At 41.9% G+C, this 26,226-nt stretch overlaps 4 protein-coding genes and 1 long non-coding RNA gene across 7 annotated transcripts; 2 read left to right on the top strand and 3 right to left on the bottom strand.

Annotated features, from left to right (window-relative positions):
* Positions 1-1,480: 1,480 nt before the first annotated feature.
* On the bottom strand, positions 1,481-7,551 carry LOC109507419 (fizzy-related protein homolog). Its single transcript, XM_019856836.1, has 14 exons — positions 7,373-7,551; positions 6,145-6,218; positions 5,807-5,935; positions 5,597-5,660; positions 4,979-5,109; positions 4,804-4,886; positions 4,509-4,692; positions 4,315-4,380; positions 4,045-4,147; positions 3,613-3,797; positions 3,286-3,519; positions 3,045-3,149; positions 2,711-2,803; positions 1,481-2,492 (listed from the first exon to the last, which is right to left on the bottom strand). The coding sequence occupies exons 2-14, from the start codon at positions 6,211-6,213 to the stop codon at positions 2,451-2,453; spliced, it is 1,488 nt and encodes a 495-aa protein (XP_019712395.1). The 5' UTR covers positions 6,214-6,218; positions 7,373-7,551; the 3' UTR covers positions 1,481-2,450.
* An 866-nt stretch (positions 7,552-8,417) lies between these two features.
* Positions 8,418-10,700, bottom strand: plekhj1 (pleckstrin homology domain containing, family J member 1). Its single transcript, XM_019856841.1, has 6 exons — positions 10,584-10,700; positions 10,397-10,464; positions 10,245-10,311; positions 9,820-9,910; positions 9,462-9,525; positions 8,418-9,290 (listed from the first exon to the last, which is right to left on the bottom strand). The coding sequence occupies exons 1-6, from the start codon at positions 10,675-10,677 to the stop codon at positions 9,198-9,200; spliced, it is 477 nt and encodes a 158-aa protein (XP_019712400.1). The 5' UTR covers positions 10,678-10,700; the 3' UTR covers positions 8,418-9,197.
* LOC109507423 (uncharacterized) lies at positions 9,214-10,243 on the top strand. The gene is made up of 2 exons (XR_002166464.1): positions 9,214-9,301; positions 10,102-10,243. It is a non-coding gene; the product is annotated as an uncharacterized LOC109507423 (long non-coding RNA).
* Positions 10,701-10,850: 150 nt separating the features above from the next.
* Positions 10,851-14,098, top strand: sf3a2 (splicing factor 3a, subunit 2). 2 transcript variants are annotated; one of them, XM_019856838.1, is made up of 8 exons: positions 10,851-10,955; positions 12,320-12,620; positions 12,698-12,744; positions 12,859-12,968; positions 13,270-13,319; positions 13,406-13,546; positions 13,623-13,691; positions 13,766-14,086. In XM_019856838.1, exons 2-8 carry the CDS (start codon positions 12,423-12,425, stop codon positions 14,021-14,023), a joined length of 873 nt encoding a protein of 290 aa, XP_019712397.1. In that variant the 5' UTR covers positions 10,851-10,955; positions 12,320-12,422; the 3' UTR covers positions 14,024-14,086. The 2 variants fall into 2 exon arrangements, with proteins under 2 accessions (XP_019712397.1, XP_019712396.1); XM_019856837.1 differs by lacking the exon at positions 10,851-10,955 and adding an exon at positions 11,518-11,622 and having other exon boundaries at positions 13,766-14,098.
* Positions 14,099-14,458: 360 nt separating this feature from the next.
* Positions 14,459-18,011, bottom strand: LOC109507421 (uncharacterized). Of its 2 annotated transcripts, XM_019856839.1 has the most exons (7): positions 17,878-18,011; positions 16,946-17,046; positions 16,114-16,142; positions 15,954-16,029; positions 15,747-15,881; positions 15,563-15,660; positions 14,459-14,962 (listed from the first exon to the last, which is right to left on the bottom strand). In XM_019856839.1, exons 2-7 carry the CDS (start codon positions 17,037-17,039, stop codon positions 14,639-14,641), a joined length of 756 nt encoding a protein of 251 aa, XP_019712398.1. In that variant the 5' UTR covers positions 17,040-17,046; positions 17,878-18,011; the 3' UTR covers positions 14,459-14,638. The 2 variants fall into 2 exon arrangements, with proteins under 2 accessions (XP_019712398.1, XP_019712399.1); XM_019856840.1 differs by lacking the exon at positions 17,878-18,011 and having other exon boundaries at positions 16,114-16,213; positions 16,946-17,050.
* Between the last annotated feature and the right edge of the window lie 8,215 nt (positions 18,012-26,226).

Here is a 26,226-nt window from a genome sequence, read left to right as displayed (position 1 = left end):
TTTGTCTTTCATAGATTCTCAAATACTGTAGGTTGACAATGAACCTAAGAAATCAAGGTTAAATGTGAATTATAGAGGTTATTTTTGAGGGAGTAGCGGTGGTGGTTAATAGGTTCATTTATGTTTTATGCTCATGATAAAAGCAATTCGACAATAATTTGCTGCCTTCGAGGAGGACAGATTGAGGCCTTGGGATGTTTTGTAGCCATTCACGGCTTTCTGGCTCTAACAAATGTGGCGTGGATGGAGAATAAATGTCGAGACACCCTCATGGCCTGAGATACAGACTGCTTACGTTATGGGCGTGCTAATGTCTCAGAAGAGTTTAACCGGCGTTTCACCTTGTAGGTAACTTGGTTAAGGTTGATCGTATGGATGTGGCAATAGCAATCAATCAACGCAATTGGACATTAAAATGGCTCTCCCTGGTGGTCAATAAGAAAAACTCAAATCGTCCGTGGAAAAGCGCACAGGATGCTCTATGAACCCTTTTACTCACAGATTACGACAATCTCCATTATGGCACCATCGGGGAAATTATTCATCACACACTCACAACTGGAAGGCACGCTCAAGCACTACTGAAACACTTTTGTAGTGTATGAAGTGGAGAAAAATCTAAAACGGTTGAGACAGTTTCTTTTCTTGCTGTGATAGCATTTTAGAAGTGAATGAAAAATATTGTCATTGTGTGTGTGTGTGAAGTGTGAGCAAAAATTATTTCAACACTATGTGAGAGCGTTTCAGTCATGAACTTGACTTGGAAATGTTTCAGAAGTGTGTGAGCAAAAAATATTTCCATAGTGTGTGAGATCTTTTCAAGTGTGCATGAGCGAAAAATATTTTCATGTGTGAAATCACTTTACTAGTGTGACCGAAATAACATTTTTGTGATGTGTGCATAAGTTAAAAAAAATGTTTAATATGTTCGTAGACATTTTGAGCAAAACATATTTTTGTAGAGTGTGAGAGTAGTTCAGCAGTGGGTGCAAGTGCCAAATCTTTTGAAGTGTGAGAGCCTTTCAGCAGCGTGCATGGGCAAAAAGAAAATTCTGTAGCATGTGACATTATTTCAATAGTACATGAGAAAAAAAATCGTAAATAGTGTTTCAGTAGTGTGCATGACTGAAAAGACGTTCCTCAGGTGTGTGAGATCAGTTTCAGTAGTCTGTGTGAGTAAAAAAAAAAAAAAAAATTTCCCTGGTGTGTGAAATTGTTTCAGTGGGGTGTGAAAATTATTCATGTGCTGTGTGAGCACATTGGAGTAATGTGTACGTGTTTAAAATACAGTATATTTCCTTGTGATAACAGCATGCGGTAGCGGCACATTGAGTCTCAAACTATTAATTATATAGAGTATTTTCTATACACTTTATGGACCCCCCTCCCACCCAAAAAAAGCCAATTTGTCAATTAAACCAGCTACAAATTGAACTACAGCGAATATGTTCACAGAATAAAAGAGGAAGCACTTGCCGGATAATGTACAAGACATGATGTGATGTTTTTAATTGCCCATTACCTGAGTACAGAAATAGACATTGTTTTACATTCAATGTGTAAGTCAAGTTGTCCTAATAAGTACAATGACGTTCAATGTGGCGTTAAACTGCTTTTCTCCGCTCCGTTTTTTTCTTTTTTTCCACCAAGCATGCCATTACTGTACAAGAACTTCTTTACACAACACAAATAAATAGCATGAATGTAAATGTCTCACACTCAGCATTCAAACTGGGAAATAAAAAGAATGATAATGGAGGGGTGGGTTGCAGGTGATATGGAATTTGGGCTGCAAATTAGACAAAACAAGCACCTGCACAGAAATAGAACCGCAAGCCAAATGTCACGATGGTCGCAAAGCAGAGCATTTTACCGTGCAGCTAATTGTTATGGATTGTAAGGCTTTAATTGCTGTTACTAATGACTCTGATCGGCAATGCTTTCATTTTGCAGTGATGTACTACACAGGTGAGGTTTGCGATTTTTGGTGCTTTCTCAAACGATACACGTTTTGTTTTAGCCCGATGAAACATATTCATAATGCAGGACTCACACGTCTGTCGGCAAAGCCAAACCCCCGAAGGCAACGGCAAACTCCACAGATTCAACCAAAAACGTTCACTTGCGCAAATGCTGAATTCAACGACAAACACAAAAGTATTGATATGCAAAACAAACGCAGGACAAGCACAAAACAAAACATAATAAATTATTATTTTTTTAAAATAATAAAAAAAGACAAACTCAACATTTGGCAGTTTTGCACAATTTAGGGGCTGTAAACGGTTCTGTGACGATGAGTCTGGTTGATTATTTAGTCTGTGATCATCGAACATCGCGCGTGGTTACCACTTCAAGCATTCACAACTGGGCTGATGCTTAACGCATGGACTTGGTGCATGCAAAGAGGAATTTTCATCTTTCGTCGCCAGTAGCTCTGAGTGCGCTGACTACCGGATCCTGGTGAAAAGGTTGAGGACTGACACAGACTCCTGAAAGGGAGAGGACACAAGTGGGTTTTAAAGGCAGTTGCGAGTAACTTCGTTTAGTGGAGTCTCTCTCTTTTCAGACAAATTCAGGCTCCGCCAAAAAGCTATTATTTGTTGCAAGAGGAATAATAAACACCATAATGCCAAGAGGAACTATGCAGTACTTAATGACCCCCCCACCCCAAAAAAACAAAAAACAAAAACAAAAACCAAAAACGTACTTTAGTGGATCTCATCTTGCTAAAGACATTCCAGAAGCGGAGAGTTTCATCTCCTGCCCCCGTCACGATGGCCTCTCCATCAGGGGACATGGCCTGCACACACATCACCCGTAAACTCATTGACATGTATAGTACATTGATCTTTTTATGTCATCCTCTAGAGCAGTGGCCCCTGACCTTTTTTTTTGTGCCAATGACCGATTTAAACGAGAACATAACTGCATTTTTTTTTTTAAACAACCACCTGTACCAAGTGGCTACCAAACCACGGAGGAGTGGTTGGGGACCACTGCTCTGGAGACGCCCCATGACAAATAGCCCAGTAAATACTGACCAGGTAGAGAACTCTGTAGGAATGTCCTGTAAGTTTGGCCACTTGAGTGAGGGAGGGATATTTCCACACTAGGATTTGGTTTTGGGAATAACCATGTGTGCTGACCTGAGAAGGGAAAACAAATAAAAAGTTGGGAGTCAAATTAGACGACAGTATTTTGTCTCAGTTTCCAAGGCAGTTGCAGTGGTGGGAAATGTGGACAAAGTCTTCTATCGCAATATAAGCTTTGAGTCTGACTCACCAGTTCGTTGGTGTGCTTAGACCAGGCCAGGTTGCACACCTGAGAGCCCGTGTCGGTGCACTGCAGGGGCTGGCCCGTCAGAGTGTTCCAGAAGCGGATGCAGCGGTCGGCGGTGCCCCCTCCGGAGGCCAGCAGGCCGTGCTGGTGGGGGGACCAGGCGATAGCCTTCACTGCCGCCAAATGCTCAGTGTACTGCTGCACTGGGAGGACGCTCGAGTGGTTCCACACCAGCAACTGCAAACGTCAGGAGGGCACCGATAAATACATGACGGTGTTACCTTGACCGACATCTTCTGCTCTAATTACACTCCGAAATTCTCTGTAAACCTTGTTATCATTGCCGCCAGATGCTAACAGCTGATGGTCCGTGCTCCACTTCAGTCCGCACACTTCCTGCCGGTGTCCCTGGAGCCGGCGCTCGGACTGGAGAGGCGGGGCTCTGATGTCCCGCTGCAGGATGACCCTATCGCGACTTCCGGACGATAGCTGGTCTGCGTTCCATGCCAACGCGCCTAGCACATACGTAGAAATATGAAGAGCAATAAAATGAACATCGGTACAGCTGTGACATAATCCCCAAGTCGCAACATGTCGTCGTCTCAGTAAACTACACTAACACAGCAGTAAAGCCAAAAATGACAGTAAACATTTGTATGGAAAAAAAACACTTCTGGGTCAGAAATCCAAAAGGATAAAAAAAAAAAAATCCAATCATCTCCAAACCATCCATGCCTTCTTGAGTCTGGTCTCTCAACTCACCCACTCTGGCCGTGTGTCCCTCAAGTGTAGAGAGCTTCTTCCCCGCGGCGGCATCCCAGATTTGAACGTACCCTTTATGAGTCCCCACAGCAACTAGGTTACCCTTAAATAAGAAACAAGCACAAAAGACATGAGAGAGACCAACAACATCTGCATTAAGATGACTTTTTTTTTTTTTTTTTTAAATAAAGTTTAAAAGAGGGGTGGGTCATCAACAAACTTGCTTACAACATAATGTTAACAATTAGGGGGAAAAAAAACAAACCCTACCCTTTCTGACCAGCCCACTGATGTTACAGAGTCTCCTTCCACAGAAAGGTCGCACAGACGCGTCACCTAAAAAGAGACAGACACGGGAAGAATCAAACCTCCGATAAATATGGACAGCCACATATGTAGTTTTACCCCATTTTAACACATTTAAATGTCTGCAGGCGAACAGAGAAAAACACAGACACACACACCTGGCTGGTGCAGGCGCTCCACAGGTACACACAAGTGCCCAGTCCCACACTGAGCACGTTGAGAGAGGACCAGTCCACAAGGTTGAGGTAGAAGTCATCCTGAAGCTCGGGAGCGTCGAGTACTTTAAAAGGTATTTTGGATATCTTGCGCATGGGTTTCCGTGGCGACCGGAGCAGTTTCTGGCTGCGAAACACAATGGATCGTGTCAGCGAGTATGATCCGAACCCACCTCGGCTTGAAGAAAACGAAGAGAGAGAAGGGAAAAAAAAAAAAAACACTGGAGGGAATATTTACCTGTTGCTACTGACGGGTGATAAAGAATAAGGAGAGACTGCATTTCCATCTTCTTCCAGAGACCTCTTGGTACTCAAAGAATACTAGAAGAGAAAAGCAGACCTTTATCTTAAATGTGGTTAAAAAAAAAACAAAACAATAAAAATGTAAGTCATAGGACTCGATAAAATGTTACTTTAAAAAGGCTCCTCCTTGTAGGGGTGGCTGGCTGAAGACGGCGATCTTCAGACTGGGGGTCCTGGACTTTGTCGATTCCGGCTCCGAGCAGCTCGTTCTTCAGCAGCGCCGAGTAAGCGAGACCATCCGCTGAGGGCGCACAAGTTCAAACACACTGATGAAATGAATGATTTCAAAAACCTTCACACTTTTCTCACATTTTTGCATTTATTGTACTTTATTTGTGTGCTTGTTCCTTTCAATATGTGGCTCAAATTGCATCTACGATTTTGACTCTCCTTGCCCATATGTGAGGGTATCACCGTCGCTTAATTTTCGCTAAACCTGTATTTTCTTTTCCCTTCACTCGAGCGGCAATATGAAACTCGCTAATCCAAATTTTTAAAATAACCAAGTGACGGCTCATAACTTCTAAGTTGCTGCACTCTTAAGGCAAAGCAGCACTATATTTCTACCCATCTACTTCAATTTTACTGAAGGTTTATTTTGAACATGCAGTTAAAAAAAAACAAAAAAAAAAAACAAAGCAATGAAAAATTTACAATGTGAATATACCAGACTGAAACAATGTGTCCTGCCAGTCTGAAAAGAAGCAGGAACAAGTGGACGGCTCTACCTTTGTTACTGTCTGCTGTTCCATCTTTGGTTTTCCTGTTTTGATTGTGTGACTTTTCAATTTCCTACGCCGGAACAACAAAAACACGTTAGCTCCATCAACCGAGACCTCACACTCGATTTGGCACAGCATTAAGCATCAGCTCAGGGAATCACTTTGACACTGATGCAACTGACAGTTGCCTCTTTGCCCGCATTGCAGCAAACTCACATTGATGCGGTGGAAGTTGACGCTCCAGTTGGCGCCGGCCCGTGAAGGGATGAAGCGATCGCCGTGCTTGCTCGGGGAGGACAGCGGGGAGCTGACTGGCGACAGAGCTCGTAGCGCGCCAAGAGATTTCTACACAGGGGAGGAGAGCAGAGGTCATTTTATGACTCGAGTGATTTTCACGCAAGTGCTCTCTGATGATATGACCCGCCCCCTCACCTCAAAAAATAAAAAATAAAATCACTGCATAAGTACAATTTCGTTTTATTTAAGTTCAGTACATTTGCATTTAATCTTTTATGAAACGTTACAAGTCATTCCTGTGGATGTCGTGAACTTACCACTGGGCTGGCATTCGCATTGTGGATATTGAGTTGCCTTAGCAGCCTGGACTCATAGTCCTGATCCATAATGCCTGAAAAGAGGTTAACAGTAAATCCAATTGTATTATAATAAATTCATGATGGTTAGAGTTCATCATCAACGCTTCCCCACCGGCATGCCGGCAGATATCTTCAGGTGTGCCGTAGGACATGATCCAATTCCACTTAATTTGTCAATCCAATATTTATTAATTACAAACATATCTATGTCCATTTAGCTATGCCAGTAGCAGGGACAGGAAGAACGATTAAATACTCTTCCATAGATGGCAGAAGGTAAAACAGACCTGTGAGTTACCATTCATACAATAGAATGAGTTATAATAATTAATTCAACACTCACACTTTTTTTTTCCCTGATGAATTATGAAATCTCTATACATTGATAGTATAAACTAAAACAGAGGTAGGGAACTCCAGTTCCTCGAGAGCCATATCCCGCCTGTTTTAGATGTCTCTCTACTTCAGCACATCTGATTGCAAATGCTGCAATTTTTAGAAAAACAAAAAGGTGTGTCAGTAGACAAATAAACTGCCTTTGATAGTAATGGTCATGCCTTTAAGCATACTGTACACCTAACCTAAGACCAAAACATTATTGTGATATGGAGTAAATGTGTTGCTTGCGTTTGTTAAAAAAGAAAATATAATCGATTTAAAATCACAACCCCAATATGATGGGGGTGGGGGGGGGGCAATCTTAATTAAATTGTCAAAATCGTTCAGCCCTGTATCCAACACAGTAATACAGATTAATTTGTTGGTCATTTTGTTTGAAAACAATAATAATAACAGTAATAAGGAGGGCCTTGGGGGAAAATCGCATATTAAAATGCACTATTGTATAGTTATATTATTTTTCAAGGTAATTTAGCCGTCAATACCGACACAAAAATATAATCTCTGTTTTACAGATATTAGGCTTGTGCAAAAACACAGAGACGTGGTTCAAATAGCAGCTGATCTTTAGGACACGACAAAAGCGGCAGTAAACATCTGAATTTATTGTAATTTGAACCGCATGACAGACGTCAATTTTATCCTAACAATGGGAATACTGAAACAAATCTCTCCAGCGCCAATGCCAATTATAGGTAGCTGCAGCTAGCGATGCTAGCCGAAATAAGGTGTCGAGAAACTTGACCAGCACCATTATTTACAATCCGCATTTTGAATTTCCACTCACCGGTGCCGAAGAAAACTCCTTCGATCGCACGTCCGGCACTCTTTCTCCCGTGCCGATGCAAAATCTTTTGCGGATATTTTGTCTTTTTTGTGTAATCGATAAAGGTTTAAGAGAACGGGACAGCTCTTTTTATTTCGCTAAGCGCTGAAGCCAGTGTCGCTAAGGATCACGGGAAAATAAAACGTCATTGTTTTTGAATCGCGCATTTTCCGTTGCTAAGGAAACGTCGCTTTCGGGGGCACTGCTTCCTCCTGCAAAAACATTGAAAAGGTTTCGGAACTTTCACCCAGTCCTTGGGTATTTATTTAGAGTCGTAATATTACGAACAAAAATGTAGGAAACGGAAGTTACAACATTCTATAATGTATCAGCGCCATTTTGGATCCTTCCACAAAAGAAAATACAAGGGTAAATCCTACGTTGTATCCACCGTTTCTCATGTCACTATACATATCTTACATTTGCCATGATTTTCACACAATGGGTTACTGTACATTAACTTAGTACTATCAAATCTTTACAGGCTTTGCCAATAAATTTTACTTGACACCTGTCATTTGCCAGTAGCTGGCATTTGATTCTTTAGCCTTCAGTGGATTTACCGACTGCCACCTATTAATACCACCACTATTAGATCACAATTATAGAAACCATCAATACTACACAAAAACTCTCAGTAACAGCACCCAACAGTAACATGCCCCCCGAGTCGAATTTGAAAATAATAATAGTAAATGGCTAATAATCTACCTTGTGACTGTACACTAATCAAGGTACTAATTTATTATCATACCAATGGGTGTCACTTCATTCATTTCAGTAGTACTTTGCAAAAGATAAGTATGAACATCATTTAAATTGTTTTTAATGCCAAAAAAAAAAACAGCTGTAGAAATGAAACGAAGTCAACAAATAACTTTTGTGTAGAAAACAGGACACATAATGAACCCTCCTAATCACATAGATATGCATATATACTAACACATGTACCTACCATATGGCAACCTACATTTGTGTAGAAAACAGGACACATAATGAACCCTCCTTATCACATAGATATGCATATATACTAAACACATTTACCTACCATATGGCAACCTACCGAACGGTTCAATGTAATGTGGGTCAGAGCTGTAGCAACACACAAGAGAAAGTCAAGACTTGTAACTTAGGATGGTCCAACTTTACCAAAGAAATGTGAATGAAAGTGCAATAGAAAATGCAAAGTGAATTCAAGTAAATTTTTTAAACTGTTATAAAATAAACCCTCAAGACCAAATAAAGTACTGTGTGCAAAAGTGTGTCTTTAGACAAACCAAGTAGTTTAGACGAGCAAGAAAATAAACATGTACTTTTAGGAAAAAAAAAAAAAATTCTCCCCATCCCACCCCCACACACGTGTGGCTCAACTCAGCAGTTCGAATGCCATTATTATTCTGGCCTTAATTAGGATTTTTTTCCTCTTGCAATGTATCTAATGTTAATATGTTTCCAAATGTCCTGATTGAGTCTCCCAGTAGCAAATCAAATGATACCTCACTAAAAATCACATTATTTAAAATTACAGTAGAAAAACTGGGACCGAGAGCCCACTATCAGACATGATACCTAAAGGTGACAGCAAGCCAGTGGTTTAAGAGTCACACACTGTTGAAGCTGGTAATCAACCGATGAAAAAAAAAAAAAGTCATGTGAAAACAAGGTGTGCACAAACTCTGGAGTGCTTACAGTAATGCCACTGTTTGTCAGTCCTAGGTGGTGGTACTACCCGAGTGGCAAGGAGAACTCAAAGAAAAATGCTAATCAATCTTGGCACAACGCTGGTCTACATGGAGGAGGCATCTCGGGAAGAATGTTGCAGGCCATTAGTGACCTGAAAACGAGCTTCATCAGATATGCCATACTGCTCCAATGGATCCTGCGGGGATGGTAAAGTAGTAGGCATGTGCTCAGGATATATCAGACGTAACAGACATATATCCTAAGTGATATTTTGGCTGATCTAGCATGCACAATTTGGTGAAATTCTATGAACGGTAGTAGATATTCAGGTAAATGATGACAGCATGTATATAGAAAATTAAATTACTTTGCCAGTAAGCCTGTGGATCTCAGTTCTGTAGAAGATGAGGTTCCTTCTCATGAATTCATAGCTGCAGGAGAGACAAGATGTTGTTTTCTTCTTAAAAAAACAAACAAAAAAAAACCCCAACAAAAAATGCAGTTCTGAGAAAAAAATGTAGTTCAATCTTAACTCCTGTGTCACTGACCACTTATCCCCTTTGATCTTTGCTTATCCCGACTGTTAAATTTAACAGCGTGAAAACACACAACAGAAGAAACATCTGTGACGTGAAGCTTTATATCAACTCCATATTTAAGATGACACTATATTTACCTTATATTTATCTCGTCATTAATTTTGTGTCCAGAGGAAGCACTCTCACCTTGCCTTGATGATGGAGTCTATCCATTTCTCACACTGCTCCTCAGAGTCGCACTCAAAAAGATATTTCCTCTCTGCATCTTCGAGAAACGCTGCAAATATAAAATAGAGCTTCTACAGATGGACTGACACGTACATAGTGTAGTGACTCCCAAATAACCATTGTGAGTGAGAGATTATTAGAATATTATTCTGTAATTATTACAATCACCAAGACTATATATAATATTCCATTGGCGTGAAAATAAATGTGATGTTTGTGTCTGTGCTTTGTGATTGGCAGGCGGCCAGCCAAGGGTGAAGCCCGCCTCTCGCCCAAGGTCATCTGGAAAACCCGCCAGCTCACCAGTGACCCAAACAATTTTACAGTAATGGGAAACAGTGCATAACAGGCAGACATTAAAATGTCAAATGATTACCACTCACCAACGGAGAAGGTCAGGTTGTCCTCCTTCTCCACCCGACACTGCTCCAGCAGCAAAGCTCCAACAGGCTAACAAAGTAATTTAGAGTCATTCGCCCATTTAAACAGTTAATGAATGTACAATACAAGACCATAGTACTGTAGTTACACTCACTTCTTCTTCGTCAGTCTTAAAATAAAAGAGGAAGTTGACAACGAGTTTCACTAGCCTCCTCTTCACAACTGTAACATAAAAGGAACCAAGGTAAACCTCGCAAACCGGAAAGTGTCTTGTGGCTAATGCTGCGAGGCTAGCATGAGCGGTCAGCAGTTGGAAACGACCAAATACTCGAAGAGATTACCGTCTCCCTTCTTCGGTCCTCGCATCCCAAGCTCGGCGACCATTTCTGAAGGTTGTCGGCTCAAATGCACCATCTCTTTCTCGTTGAAACGCATCACTGATAGTAAAAGTTTCACCTCGGCACGACCGCTGGACACACTAGGTACGATCACGGCAATTTCCCATCATGAAAACTCAACCGCGTTATTTAACAAACGTCGTCAGAAACACTGACTGGTGTTGTTAAATAAGTTTCTGCATCTCAATATTTTGTTTGCTGGATAAGACAAAGTGAAACTTCTTCAAGAACAGCAAAAGTGTCTATTCGCCTTCAAAGAACACGCAGCAGGACCACTCCTCTTGACTCGTTGTACGGAAGCCAGAAAGGGTCGAAGTAAGCGAAACGACAGAAAAATACTGTACATGATCATGTAAAATACCTGTATGGCACCATCCATAAAGGTTTGTGGTCGGTGGACGAGAGTACTGTTACCACAGTAGAAAACACTGATCTTTAAGATAACATATTCAAAATAAAAAGAGAAAATAAATAAATAAAGGGTTTTCATTAATTAAAAGGCAGCTGTGTTCAGCAAAGTTTTCAGCCAAAATATAAATATGCTTAAAATTTGCCCAGATCTCAGTTACTGTGGATGTTTGGTTCACGGTTTGGGGGACGTATAACCTAATTCTGATGTACTTTGTTTTTTACTGGTTCCGGTAGTCCGATGAAACTTGGATTAATATTTTAGTCCGACCTGTGAAGGTTACATTCAATACAGAAAATGAGGGAATTAAACAAATTGTAACGATAGAAGATACAGTACGTGATTACAGATATGTTTTTGACAAGAAGTGTTAAGAAGATTGAGTCGTGTGTTTTCGGCGGTTTATAATAAAGAAGCATTCGAAATTCAAATTGTTTATGCGCCTTCCGATCGTTAAGTGGCGCTAGTAAAAATATTGAATCAAGTGGTCACTGGTCGCAAAGAAGAATAAACGATATGCGCATGCTCACTGACTGCATTCACTGTGAGCGTGATCCTTGCGTTGTATTGTTGGTGAGTGTTTTTTTTTCTAAATAAGCAGTACATACGATATGAAATACGTATTAATAGCACAGGTAATTGGATTTTATATCTGTTATTGTAGTGCAGTAAATATATTTTTATGTTGTTGTGATTCGATGGTCGTTTGAGGTATGGGGTTGTTCGGAGGAAGCTAACCGTGTTCCTTAGCTTTAGCTTTGCCAGTCTCCGTTCAGTAGTCACCGGTAAAGTCACATAACTATCAAGAAAAAAAGTCGGCTTGCCCCTAATAACTTAAAGTGTGTGTTTTCGGTTCGAAAATGTAACTTAAAAATCAATATAACTGCCCACTTGATTGAAAAAAAAATCGAAATATGTCCTAATCTAAACATGATGTACCGCAATCCCGCTCATTTGCGGTTCGGTGTTCGCCAAATCACTCATTGTTGGAACGTACTCACCGTTGTTTGCTGTGGCACTGTATTTGTATTTTTTGTAAGTCGCTAATATCCAACAAGGTGGCGTCAAAGCACTCTCTGAATCGGAATTGGGCTCATGGAAGTATGTTGGGGGTTTGCACTTTCGTGAAGGGCTCAGTCCCATCTTCTGATTACTTTATTTCGTGTAGTCTCTAAATTAACATTTTCAATAGTCTAAATGTTAGTCAACAAACAGTACATCTGCTTCTGCTTATAAAATTGTAACTTGAACTGTGTATTTCCGCTGCTAGGTAACCAAGACAGGAAGGAGAAAAAGTAGTAGCTGTCCAGTGTTGGATCAACTGGGCGTTTGCCTGAGAGCATCTTCGTGTCTTGATCAATCACCTTGCAAAAATGGATTTCCAACATCGAGCTGGAGGGAAGACGGGAAGTGGAGGGGTGGCGTCCTCCTCGGAGAGTAATCGGGACAGACGAGAGCGGTTGCGCCAGCTGGCTCTGGAGACCATTGACATCAACAAAGATCCCTACTTTATGAAGAATCATTTAGGATCATATGAGTGCAAACTTTGCCTGACGCTTCACAACAACGAGGTCACAATTTGAATACGTACATGTGAAGTCTTTGTGGTTCAAGTGCAATATTAACGACATGCTCTTGGTCATTATAGGGCAGCTACTTAGCACATACACAAGGAAAGAAACATCAGACTAATTTGTAAGTACCACGTCATCTTTGAACTGTGTGCAATGGCTGGCCCATCACCAATGTCCAATTTGTTTTCAAATCGTTAAGACCTTAGTTTTTTTTTTTTTTTTTTTTTTTTGTCAGAGCGCGGCGAGCTGCCAAAGAGGCCAAAGAAGCTCCTGCTCAGCCGGCACCAGCAAAAGTAAAGGTCGAGGTCAAGAAGTTTGTGAAAATTGGTCGGCCCGGATATAAAGGTAGGGTATGGCCGTATGATTAGAAACTGCTCACAAAATGTTGGGGGAGTTGGGTTTTCTGTGGAAATTTAATAATTCATGAAAAATAAGCAATCTTTACAGGTGAACTTAATTTGATCAGGAATTTGTGCAAACTCAAACATGGACATGCGCATTCAAAAGTTGAGAGATGGTCCAATGAAGTTCACATGGAATGTTTATAGTGCATTTGGAGCCAGATCCTAAAATTTGAATTTAAAACAAAACATCCCCAACTTTTTATGAGTATGTATTAGTGCACTAATGTCATGTTTCTTCTCAGTAACCAAGCAGAGGGATCCGGAGACTGGGCAGCAGTCTTTACTTTTCCAGGTTGGTGTAAATTGCAATAAAATGAAACTGTTGAAACTGTAACACAAATGAGTGAAGAAGCTAAGGTGGATTTCTGCGACCTTCAGATTGACTACCCGGAAGTAGCGGAAGGTATTGGACCCAGACACCGTTTCATGTCTGCATACGAACAGCGCATCGAGCCCCCGGACCGCCGTTGGCAGTACCTGTTGCTCGCTGCGGAACCTTATGAGACTATTGCTTTTAAGGTGACTGCTGGCGCCTAATTTTCTTTCCTTTTTTTCTTTTTGATGTGTCATGATGTTAACACCTCGGCTCTTTTAGGTCCCCAGTAGAGAAATCGACAAAGCAGAGAGCCGCTTCTGGACACACTGGAACCGAGAAACAAAACAGGTGCCAGTTAGAAAATCAAGAGTCTTTGATAACTGAAAAAGCGTGTGGTCTAAATGTTTTATTCCTCCCCTCAGTTCTTCCTTCAGTTCCACTTTAAAATGGAAAAAGCTCTCCTACCACCGACTGGTCCACCGCCTCCTGCTGCTATGAAGCGTCCTCCCCCTCTTATGAGTGCACCTCGCCCACAAAACGAGTCCATGCCTCCACCTCCGGGTGGGATGATCCTTCCCCCGGGTGCCCCCGGTACCCCTCAAATGCCCCCTCAAATGCCCATGCCACCAATGCCAATGAGGCCACCACCCCCCGAGGCCCTTACAGTGGCTAACAATTAATCGTGTTCAAGTTACACAACCAACTCATTTTTAAGATTTTGTAAATAAATGCTCTTAAAAAAATAATAAAAAATTGGGGTCTGTATGTCTTCTCTTCCAACACTACGGCACATGTGAAGATATAACAGGTAATGATATCATTGGGGAAACCTGCACCATAACACTGCAGATCTCTTGGGTAGATTTTGCCTCGAAGTTGATAATAACAAATCTCAGAGGTCAGTTACTGTGATGAATTTTCTGAAGAAAATGTGTTGTAAAGCTGAAAGTGGCAACTTGTATGACTACGTGCTCAACTGTTATGTCCAATTTTCATGATCTTTTAGCCTCTAAAAAGTTGGACATCCACTGTGATGTATCCTAAATTGTTCATGATCAATGTTGTGATGCATTTGTGCTATTAAGGGGGGAAAAAAATCTCTGAGCCACCTCATGTTCAACAAAAAGTTTTCACAACGGTAGTGGCACATTGGTTAGTTTTATTTAAATTTGTTCTTTTGACAGATGTGGATGTAAAGAGCAAGGTGGTGCTCTCTTGCCGTACTAACGCTAACAAGCAAGTTGTATCAAGCGCTGCAAAAGCGGTGAGAAATTGTGTGTACCGAGGAAAGGAAATCATCCTTTATGACTCTTTTTCTTCTTTTCCTTCTCCATATCTGCGTCGAATACCGCCTCCTCCTTTTCCACTTTTTGCTCATCTGCTTCATCAGATGTCTTCAGCATATCCTTCTCCTTCTCCTTCTTGTCCTTTGCCTTTTGCTTTTGGACTTTCTTGGCCCTCCTGGCCTCTAATGTCCCTTTGCTCTGCTTCATGAGTTTTTTGTCTGGCATTGGCTTGTTTCTGAGACCACTCTTCGTCCTTTTTTTGTCGTCGTCTTCGTCATCGTCATCAAGGTCCGGCAGCCACCAAAACAAAACTTCCCACAGGGTTGTCTCGGGCTAAAAACATGAAGTGAGTGTTTTAGTATTTGATGGCACAAAGGGGGTGGGCTTAATTCACTTGTCACCATTATACAAAGCATCGGTACTGTACAAAGATGCAATATTGGAGCATGTAACTGCGTCACTTCCATCATTAGGAGCAGTTCAGAATAAATATTGATCTCATAACATGAAAAACACATTTAAAAGCTCACCGCAGACGTTGATTATTAAATGTCTGGATGTGAGCCGATTGCTAATGTTGTGTTTTATTTGCAGTTTTGCTCTGACCAACCAAATGGGCCAGCTGCCCTCTTTTGGCATCTTGGTACAAAGGAACTACGTTGAAATGATTTGAGGGGCTTTGTTTAGTGATTTGCCACCGTTGTAAGTCATCCATTTATTGTTTCGGAGCGTCAACTACGTGTGGATTTTTTTTTACTCTTCTTGACCGATACTGAAGGCTATGGACAAATTAGATTGACGTGGTATCAGACAGAGGCTAAACTCTTTCATTTCATTGAACAAATACTTCAGTGGTTGTTGAGACATGTAGTTTAGTGTTTCTGGCATTCTGACAGTGTTTAGTTAGTCTGAAAAGACTTTATTTCATTTCACCTGCGGTGGTTTGCCTCTGTGTCGTAACGTGTTTGGTTGCCTCCCGGTCAATTCGATCTCTTGCTCCTCCTCTGCTATCCTCTGACCACGCAGGGTCTCTGTTACATTGAAAAGACAGCACTCGGTCACAGCTGGCATACATTGGCTTTGTCCTCAAACTTCTGCCATTTTTTTATGTGCTCACCATGAAGTCTTTGGAAGCCCGACGTGAGGACCAGGATGGAAATGGCCACAAACAGACAACGGTTGAGTGTGACGTTCTCCCACGGTGTTTCAATCTGAGCCAAATTCTGCATGGACAAAGTTTTTTGTACAGGAACTAAGGGAGAAAGAAGAAGGGTTCGACGTTGTTTTCATGTAAATTTGAGAAGAAGTACAAACAGAAACCCACATTTCCTGGGAGCAGTTGGTTCCATCGGCAACGCCTTTGGTTCTACTTTTGGGGGCTGAGGAACTGTAGACATTTCCTATACAGCAGAAATAATGTCACGTACAAAAAGATAAAACGAAAGAAAAATAGACTGTATCATACTGCTTGTTTATCTACTGACCTCTGTAAACTTCCTGCTCGCATACATTTCTGCAACAATAGACAAATGGAGATGAATTAAAGCCAGGCAAGGTCAGTGCATTCAAGGTAATTCTGTTATACTGTAAGCCCAAGAGATGAAAGAAGTGTTGAAAATGTGAAAAAATACAATTCATGGGAGAACAGAAACATAACAATATATCATAATGGCAAGAAAAAAAAGCCCAACCTAAAATAATTCAGCAAATCGGCACACATGAATAAAATATGACACAAAGGGATTCAGAACAAAATAACAATGTTCAAGCTAAAGTCTTATATGACATCCATAATCATTCTGATTTGAATGACAAATTTGGTTGGACTTCTGAGACATATTGTGCTTGAACTCCTAAATTTTCTTTTCGTTGATTATGGAAGAAATAATTCAGTTCTGCCTTATAGTGAGGTGGGTCATTTCAATTCGAAACGGCTAAAGCAAGGTTGGATCCTCTGAGGCTCACAAAGCATAGACAAAAATAGTATTTGTTAATCTCATCCCCCACCCCCAAAAAAAGCCATGCGACTAAAAGTGTATGTACTCTGCTTTTCTGGGCACTGTCATACAAATATTCTGTGGGATTTAGGCGAATTATTTCTGTCGGAATAGATGAACGATTCAAAGGCCAACCGTCTCTCTGGGACAACTCAGGCACATTATCACCGTAGCACACCGGGCAAAGGATCATGTTTTAGTGGCTTGTATTGGTATGTATAGTTTTGCTTGCAATTGTGTAGTTCCAGGAAGTGTATTTTATCCCACGTGCGGGCATGACAGATCGCGTGTGTGAGCGGTTGTCAGTGTGTGTCACCACCTGGTTGTCGGATTTGTCGAACAGGCTTCTGCGGAAGAGAATCTTTTCTTGTTGGCCCTAACTCCTCTTCAAAGGTCTCATAGCTTTCCTCCATGTCCGTCCTGAGACAAAATGACACGAAGGGATTGAACTCATCGAACGGTGTCTTTTTGAGAGTCCTTGTCGATTGTTGGTGTTTCTTTGAAAGGGAAAGCTGTTCGATTGTGTCAGTATTTTTCCATTTGGAATCTTTTCACCAGAGGTAGCAAAATTACTCACATTCTGTACTAGTTCAAGTATCTGAAAAATCTATGTAATTTTCACTGCCATTGACAAGTACGCTTGTCTATTCGATTTTTTTCCAACTGTGATCGATGGGGGTTGGTGAGGGGGGGTGGGGTCTGATGCTACTCCACTGTAAATTTCAAATTTGGGAACAACTTACTGGTGCACAACCACCGGTAAATGACATTGATGACCCATTTTTGATATGAGATCAGCCCAGTTGAGAAACGGTTGCATTTTATGCAACCTATCTTTATTCTACTGCTGATCATAAAATAAGGGGGGGGGGGCAAATCAGACATTTTCTTCTGGTTAAAGGAGAGTCTATTCTTTTATTCAGTGAATGAGTTTTAAGTTGAGAGGCAAAATATTTCTACTTTGATCTAAATGCATCGTCTTCCAACTGTTAAGGCGCAAGGTCAACTTCTCCACTTTGAATGGACGTTAAAGTATCTCACGACCACCACATTTACATTAAAATGCTGTCAGGCCATTATGACATTTCATGACACGGAGTTAATATCCTCACGCCACTATAAATAGATGTGAGGGAAAAATCCCCACTCAGAGATCGATGGATGGACGCAACACAAATGGAAAAAAAAAAGCTGGTAGTGTCATACTAAATTGAGGCCTAACCTTTCACCCGCAGAGAAACAATGACCTACCTGACTCCACATTTGGGGGGCCCCGAGCCTGCGTTGAGGGACCTTTGTCACAGAGTTGTTGTTCCTCCGCAGAGAAAGCGGCACAACGTGAACAGCTCTGACGGCCAGAAACAGGTGCTGGAGGGGGGGAAAAAAAACAAAAAACAAAAAGCCCAGCGTGTCAAGTCAGAGGCATTGACTGAGGCTGGGTTGACATTACCACGTGCTGTGCAGCCAGCAAATCACGTTGCTGGGCTAACTGCTGGGTGGAAGAAGGACACCGGTCAACAAGGTTTTGTCTAAGGAAGTCACAATACAGCACACCCATCAGTCAATCATGCATTTAGACAAACAACCACACAATCTCATTCACTCACTCATGTGGGAGGAAGTGCCTGAGAAAACCCCCTGAAGCCCACAGATAATACATGAAAATAAAATTGAAAAGATAAAAAATACAATTAAATCCCAGAACCGTTAACTGCGAAGGTGTCCTGCGAACCAAATTCATCCCAGCGCTTACTAAAGGTTTTGCAAACATTTTTGGTTTAATTCAATGGATATTGCATGTGCTTCTCCTAGTGTGGCCACTTGAGGGCAGTGTTATACAGACAGAGATACACGCAAAGACGAGTTTCTCAATTGTCTCAGTAAGAGGCAGTTGGCATTATTTTTGCCAAAGATAAAGTTACATGCCTGTGACTATTGTTATATTTAAAATACAGCTCCTATCTGGAAAAAAAAAATCAGGAACTCAGAACAAAGTCAAGTCACTCTTATCTCAAGCCATAACCGTAGTTTGACCTTTTCCTTGAAGACAGCATCTGGTGGCATTCAAGAAACACTTCAGAAAAAGCACACAAACTGTAGCTCGCTACATTTTTCATAGCTTGGTGTCATTTCCAAAGGAAAAAAAAAATGCCAAAAAGAAAAATTCATGACAAGTGAACCGCGAATCAATTCATCATCGTCATGATGTCATTTGCCCATATCATATTGTGCCTCTGTACAATAACGTGCAATAATTACATCTATTCATGGGACACTGTCCAGCTGTGCTTAATGCACCACAGCTTCTTTCACTGTCTGTAATGCTGCCTCTGAAGAAAACAGGTACAGTCAATGTGAAACCACGCACAAGAGAGTGACGGCCATTTGAAATGCAATTTGGAGCAGATCCGAATAACACAGAAACACAGGTGGTCCGGGCGCATTGAAACAGGGTTTGATATGCTTCGCTTGGCCAGACCCTTGCCAACCACCCAACCGCGGCATGTCCACCCATGCATGTTATCTAAAAATCAATTGCTCATTCTGTGCCTGGAACTCATCATGAATTAGTGAACCTGCTGATCAATTTCAGATAATGCTTTCATTTAAACTGAGTGAGGCGCACGGACGGGGGGGGGGGGGGGGGGGGGGGGGGGGGGTTAGTTGAGCACTCAAGAAACAAATGCCACGGCTTTCAAACTAATCATTCATGATGTCAGTTTTACGGAGGAGCATCGGAGGCAGACAAAATGCGTTAATGAAGCATGAGGCAAAGAAGGAGTGATTCCGCCTCACATCTGCATCAGCTTCATTTAAAAATCTCATTTATGATGACACGCCGCTTGATTTTGAGACTCGCAGTCCTTTTCTTTCATTTCCCCCGCTATTCCCCCCCCCCCGCCCCCACCCTGCTTATCCGCCGCTTGTGCTGTGTTTGTGTGCTCGCTGCCTTGCAGCCACCCCCTGCTTGTCGGCTGATTGAAGATAATTACAGCTATTTTACTGTGGCTTTCACAGCTTGGCCTTTGTGGGAGCACTTACAGATGGAGAACACGCCGAGCTGGAGCTCATGCTCATGGTATGAGTCGCTGAAAATGTCTCGCCAAGAAAATACAATTCGCCGCTGTACACAGTGTGAAGTTAAGAAACAACAACTGTTGATGGTATAAGAAGAAAAGTAATTGTTCATTAATTATATCGGAAGCACCGCAAAGAAGAAACAACAAGCATCAATGTCACGGTCATATAAACCTTTAAGCACTGGATATTTGAACACAAAAGTAGAGAAACACCTGTACACAGATAATATGACAATACCATCAGGCATGTATTCTTTATCCTCTGCGAAGAATGAGTAATATTACTGTGGCTTACTAAGGAGTTTCAACCAAGGGATATGTCAGCATTTCACTGCCCCCAGGTGGCCAAGGTGCACACACCGGATGATGCAAGCACATTTTTAAGTGAATCGAAGCAAAAAATGTGGTAAAAACTGTTCAATTCTTTCGACTCGGCTCTGTCATGAGGACTGTATGTATTTATAAAATACATTACAGAGCACGGGCGGCCCGGTGGTCAAGTGGTTAGCGCGTCGACCTCACACTGCAGAGGTACCGGGTTCAATTCCAGCTCCGGCCTCCCTGTGTGGAGTTTGCATGTTCTGCCCGGGCCTGCGTGGGTATTATCCGGGTACTCCGGTTTCCTCCCACATTTCAAAAACATGCATGGCAGGCTGATTGAACACTCAAAATTGTCCCTAGGTGTGAGTGTGAGCGCGGACGGTGGTTCGTCTCTGTGTGCTCGGCGATTGGCTGGCAACCGGTTCAGGATGTCCCCTGCCGACTTCCGGAAGACAGCTGGGATAGGCTCAAGCACGTCCTGCAACCCTTGTGGGGATAAGCGGATCGTAAAATGGATGAATGGATGGATGGATGGATTGTGGAGCACGACTTTTATTTATTTTTGGCTCCACAAATGAGAGCAACCACCAGTTTGGTCTTTATAAGACAAATAATGATCAAATGAGTGTGTGTATTCGATCGTAAGCAAGAGTTTAAAGACTAATCCTTCTTTGAAGGCATATAACTGTCGTCAAGCTCTCATCTGCAGTAAATGGCTCTCAGCGCAGTTCTGAAGCCAGAACTGTGGGAATGAGTCAGACTTTTCCACTCGCCTTTCTCTCTGTCCCTTTCTTAACGCCCACCGGCTGTTTGTCACTCCGCTGCCGTCTTTAATTTGTCTTCTCCATCTCTCCATCCTCTGCCATTCATTGCTTACATAATCAGAGCTGTGTGTACTGATAGGAGAGACTTTGAGTTCTTGGCTACACCATTCCCCCTTATAGGAACCCCCTGTGTCTTCTTGTTTGGTGGGGGGGGAGCCACGACAGCTGCACACTCCAGCACGGGCAAGTGGATACGTACTAGCAGAAGCCATCAAAGCTGGAAAGGACGAGACGCACACATACTGCTTTCCGCCTCTTCTCTCTCCCACTTGTGCTTTGCTTGCCGACTCTCCGTCACATGACAGCAGACCCATTTCCAAATAGACTCTGCAATCATTCGCATGAATGACTTGTTAGACTCTGTTGTCCCCCCCGACCCCATATGATGAAGATTGTACACTGTATCTCTAATGACAGCTTCAAGCGTGATGTCAAAAAAAAAATCTGCCTTTGCAAAGATAATCGAGTACTCATAATATTACAGTACTGTATTCTGTTTTGATAGTTTGCTCTATTTATGTTGATATCATTCAAGATTTAGATTGTACAGCTCCCTCCCCAAAAGATGATTCTCTTTGGGGTCTAATACGATTCAAGGATGTAACGATTTTGAAATGTAATGATTCCATTCTGTAGGTTCCGTCCTGTTTATTAATATGCATCAACACGTAAAAGCCCTCCAAAAGCCCAAACAGTCCATGTTAATTTAAGACAAAGAAATTGAAAGGCATTCCTGTTTTCATGCATCTCAGGGGGCGGCCATTTTGTCACTTGCTATCGACTTAAAATGACCCGGCCGTGCCTAAGGGTTCAGCCTGGGAATGTCACATGATCAGAAAACAGGTGTCACATAACGGTCGTTACCTGAACCCTGAGGCACCGTGATGTCATCTTCAGCTGACAGCAAGTGGCAAAATGGCCGCCCTCATTCATCAATGTCCAAAAAATGCAATACTGATCAGAATGCAGAGTTTAGACTTAGCACATAGGACATATGATTTCGAAAGACGATTTTTGACTTGACTGCCCCTTTATCGAACAAAGATGGTGGTATCTCGCCATACGTGTCCCACCTTGGTACAGAATGATTTAAGGACACAATCCCAGCCGCTGATTTTTAGTAACAGCGAATATATGGGTGGTTATGATGGTTTTAGCATGACACGTCATTGCTGTATTTATGGGTTATGAAATGAGGTCTCAAGAAAGAAAGACGGTATGGAGGGAGAATTGCAGCCAGTACACAATTATTGAAGTGAAGCTTCTGGTCTCCTGCAGGCTCAAATTGTCCTAGACGGAACACGTGCACCCGCTCATATGCACACATACACACACGCACACACGCACAGTGGCAAATGTTAGTTCATCTCGGCACTGCAGGCACTCAGACAAACCACTCAGATTTGTCATGCAGGTTCACATATGTGATTGTCTTGCCGTTCTGTGTGCTCGCCAGCTCCTGATGATGATTTGTTATTGCCTATTTTCTGAGTGCACATGACGGAAATTATGCATGCCCGAAAACATTTGAATGCTGTGACATGTTCTGTGTATAAATCACTTGGCCAGATAGACATTTTAAAGCCTATACAAAAAATACATAAATGCATTTGTCTCAATACAATTATTTCCTGTCTAGTTGAGTATATTTTCTTGACTGTGCAAAAAGGCTGCAAGACTGGAAACAATTCACTGCAGTTGCCTTGATTTATTCCTCTGAAAGTTCGTGTTATAAATGTAATGTATGTTTCATTTTCATTTGATTTCATTCATGAAAATGTTTTTTTTATTTTAGTTTTAGTTATTTCATAAGTTTTCATGAACTATAATAACCATCGACCGGTCGACGAGTCAATTTTTCTGCTTCCATCCCATATGTGAAAATCCACTTCAGTCATGCAACGAGCTCTTGTCTCCGTGCCAAACTCAAATAACATTCCCATTTATTTCCCGATTATAGCCAGGGTGCAGCAATTAATGTGCAATGAGCCTCGTCTATCAATTTTTTTATGATTCAAATGCCACGAGATTTGACCAAGCACTTATTAATTTCTTAATATATCACACCGTAATTGCTGTTCCACAGCGATTGTAAACAGAGCCGGAGCAAAGCTACTTTCCGCAAGATGTGATTTATTGGAGAACAAAGTGTGTTTTTTTTTTTTTTTAATCATGCAATCGCTTTGGCAGACATGAGACAATCATTCACCCAAGGGCTGCCGGGCTGCCTCCATCTTGGTCTCAGGTGCTCAGCCGCCTTGCAAAAGAAACACAGTCTGCATCAGCACACACCATTTATTTCCAACCCCCTTACGTCAGCCTCATTCCCTGCGGGGGCGACGGTGCCCTTATCATTCTTCCATCTCCATCAGCACCAGTGATTGGCTTATTATCAGATGTCCTGCGCGGGCAAAGAATGAACCATGCATCACTGCACACGTCTTTCTTTCCAAGTGCGCGCTCTCCAAAGTCCCCCTTGTGCTGACACATTGTCTACACGGGCACTAAGGAGGATAACACCTTTTTGGAGTGTATCAGCTTTTGCACCCTGGTGGGACACACTCACATTTGTCCGGTTCACCACACACGCAGCACAACATGACAGTACTTGTGACTCTTGCATAGACATCCATCCATTTTCCGATCCACTTTATCCTCACAAGGGTCGCAGGGAAGGGGGGGCAGGGGGGTGCTGGAGCCTATCCCAGCTGTCTTCGGCCAGTAGGCGGGGGACACCCTGAACTGGTTGCCAGCCAATCAATCGCGGGGCACACATAGACAAACAACCATCACACTCACACCGAGGGACAATTTAGAGTGTTCCATGAACCTGCCACGCATGTTTTTGGAATGTGGGAGGAAACTGGAATATCTTGAGAGAACCTACGCAGACAGGGGGAGAACTCCAAACCGGAAGCCTTCATATCTGCACCGTGAGGCCGACCAGTCGACCACCGGGCCACCTAATGCTAACTAACAATGCAAAATGGTGTAGATCACAGGTGTCAAAGTCTTTCCAAAGACCTGGCTACATAAACCCTTCACCAGACCTTCCAATACAGTAAAACCGCCCATTATTATCATGTTCTGTCTTGATTGTGTTCCAGCTCCAGTTGGAGTGAAGGTCGTTTCCCTCCAGCAGGTGTACCTGTGCCTCGTTTCCCCAGCCAGCCTCGCCTTGTCATTAAGGACTCTGACTTCTGCTACTCCTTTTTGGGTTATTGATTGTGGTTGTGCTTCAAGTGTGATTTTCGAGACATCTCGGTATCATTCATCGTCGTTCTCGTTTTCTTCACAGCTCCTGATTTGTAAGTATGTGTATTTATTCTAGTGTTGCTATTTGTTTTCGTGTTATTGGACTTCTGGATATTTCATTTGTGTATTTCTATTTAACATTTTTAATTTAATTTTAAACAGCTCTAAGTAAAGTGGAATTACAGTACACCCAATATACTGGAGAGGTAGACCCCCCCCCCAAAAACGGTAAAAAAACCAACAAAAAAAATACATTTCATTCATAAGCGCCTTTCAAAACACTCAAGGACAAATCCATGAAATAGCGGGATGGCGAACGTGCAACCCATGATGGAGGGAAGAGTTTAATGTATTTATGGAAAGGACAAGTGTGCAGACACACTTGTGAAACATATTTGAGAGAAATTGGCCTTCTGGGTACATAAAGTCTTACATAAACAGAAAGGAAAAAAAAACACCAAACATTACATTTACTTTTTTCTCTGTCTTGTCACTTGTCCTCCAAGATAAGTTCAGGGAGTCAAGAGTTCAGCGTGTTTGTGTCTAAGCCATAGAGTGCATCCGCGTTAAGTGTGCCTTGTGTACCCTGAGCATGCACAAGATGCAATTTTCACCCGTTAACTGCACCAAAAAAAAAAAAGTTCTCCCACCTCCAGTCTCCTCTCCCATCATGGCTACAAAATGCAAAAATTTCATGCCGAATTGTTTTGCCATGGTCTCCATTTTTTTCCCTTCACTTTCACCCACTCACCTGTCAATCCTCCTCCATTTAGGATTCATGCCTCCCCACTTTCAGACTGGACTATGTGAGCTGGAGGATATTTGAAATGTAATGTGCGTGTTTGAAACACTCTCAGGGGAGTTGAGAATATTGTGCCCAGGGGTGATCGCCTCTTATGTCTTCCCGCAGATGGCACACTGAGAGAGGAAGGCAGAACAAGGGCAATGAGTGTGACAGCAGTAAGTGAGTTGATTAAATTATGATAAATGTCTCCTAATATTTTCGAGACAAAATGTGCTGATAAAACTAAGAAGGATAAGGTGCAATTTTTCGTGACTTTTTTTTTTTTTTTTTGTGCGAAGCAAGAACGGTTCATTGAGGGCAAAAGTAGAGGCGTTCAAATCCTGGCGTAGTCTGGATTGTGTGGGAGGAAGAAGTGAATTGAAAAAAACTTGAGCAGCACTTTCTAATGCAGGTTTTACAAGAGTAATCACAGCAGAAGTTTTGTATCGAGTGCCGTAATTCTCAACCAGTGGGCCATGCCACGTTGGTATGCATTAAGCCTTTTTGGGGTGCTGGCTTCATTGAACCATGTTGGAAACGCTGTCAGCACTGGCACTGGCCCTGTATAGCCATGATACCCGACAATAAATTTCAAAGCTGTCATATTTAGCATCTTTTCATACTGTATTATTTCAGCATTTAAGAAAATATTACTTCTGTGCAATTGCTTATTTTGCACTTTTTTTTCTGCAGTACAAAATCTGAAAAAAAAAAAAGACTAATACTGTCGTTGGGATTTTCCTGGCTTTATATATTGCGTATGGAAGGATTTAACCTATGTGCAAAAAATAAAATAAGTAAGGATAGTTTAGCAAAAACGTCCATCAGTTCTTCTCCAGAAAACAATAAAATCGTATCAATACTCTAATGCTGTTTTTGCATATTTAGGTGAGCCATAGAGACATTTTAGCTCATGTACAGTAAACACACAAAAACAGTTACTGTCATAGAAAAGCCTTGTCTTTGCAACCCCACAAATGTTTTTTTTCATTGCGGCCTGTGGATAAACTAATAAAATAAAAACTGAAAATTGGGGTGAGTGGGATTATTGTTTTGTGGGATGAGTTTTTTTTTTCCCATCAGGGCAGCAGACTTTTGGCTTTGATTGTTTCAAAACAAAATACTGAAGCTGATATTTCTCTACTCAGAGACCAAAACACTCCCTCCCACACTATCCTTTTACTTTTCTCTCCTGGAGCTACAATCCTGTTTGCCCCCGCCACGCACAAACACAGACATTGAGGTCTAAATGAACTCTATTCTGTGATGAAAAAAAAAAGAAATTGCACAATAACAGCAGCGAGGTGGGCTGAGCCTGCGGCAGGCTTTGTTGCAC

This window comes from Hippocampus comes, unplaced genomic scaffold, assembly GCF_001891065.2.
Source record: "Hippocampus comes isolate QL1 unplaced genomic scaffold, H_comes_QL1_v1.1 scaffold105, whole genome shotgun sequence".
NCBI classification, from domain to species: Eukaryota; Metazoa; Chordata; class Actinopteri; order Syngnathiformes; family Syngnathidae; genus Hippocampus; species Hippocampus comes.
Note: the sequence above shows the minus strand (reverse complement) of the source record. Positions and strands in the feature narration are given on the sequence as shown.

Bases quoted from the DNA above. Each gene is read 5' to 3' on its own strand.
- sf3a2 (XM_019856837.1), top strand. From the start codon at position 12,423: ATGGATTTCCAACATCGAGCTGGAGGGAAGACGGGAAGTGGAGGGGTG. The intron at 12,621-12,697 runs GTCACAATTTGA...TGGTCATTATAG, and splicing joins TGACGCTTCACAACAACGAG to GGCAGCTACTTAGCACATAC. The intron at 13,320-13,405 runs GTTGGTGTAAAT...TGCGACCTTCAG, and splicing joins AGCAGTCTTTACTTTTCCAG to ATTGACTACCCGGAAGTAGC.
- LOC109507419 (XM_019856836.1), bottom strand. From the start codon at position 6,213: ATGGATCAGGACTATGAGTCCAGGCTGCTAAGGCAACTCAATATCCAC. The intron at 4,693-4,803 runs GTAAATATTCCC...TGTGTTTCGCAG, and splicing joins TCACCCGTCAGTAGCAACAG to CCAGAAACTGCTCCGGTCGC. The intron at 3,150-3,285 runs GTGAGTCAGACT...TTCCCTTCTCAG, and splicing joins CTAAGCACACCAACGAACTG to GTCAGCACACATGGTTATTC.
- plekhj1 (XM_019856841.1), bottom strand. From the start codon at position 10,677: ATGCGTTTCAACGAGAAAGAGATGGTGCATTTGAGCCGACAACCTTCA. The intron at 10,465-10,583 runs GTAATCTCTTCG...TTTATGTTACAG, and splicing joins AGGACCGAAGAAGGGAGACG to TTGTGAAGAGGAGGCTAGTG. The intron at 9,526-9,819 runs GTGAGAGTGCTT...TCTCTCCTGCAG, and splicing joins GACTCCATCATCAAGGCAAG to CTATGAATTCATGAGAAGGA.
- LOC109507421 (XM_019856839.1), bottom strand. From the start codon at position 17,039: ATGGAGGAAAGCTATGAGACCTTTGAAGAGGAGTTAGGGCCAACAAGA. The intron at 16,143-16,945 runs GTGGTGACACAC...CTATTGTTGCAG, and splicing joins TCGACAAATCCGACAACCAG to AAATGTATGCGAGCAGGAAG. The intron at 15,882-15,953 runs GTGGGTTTCTGT...TTTCTCCCTTAG, and splicing joins ACCAACTGCTCCCAGGAAAT to TTCCTGTACAAAAAACTTTG.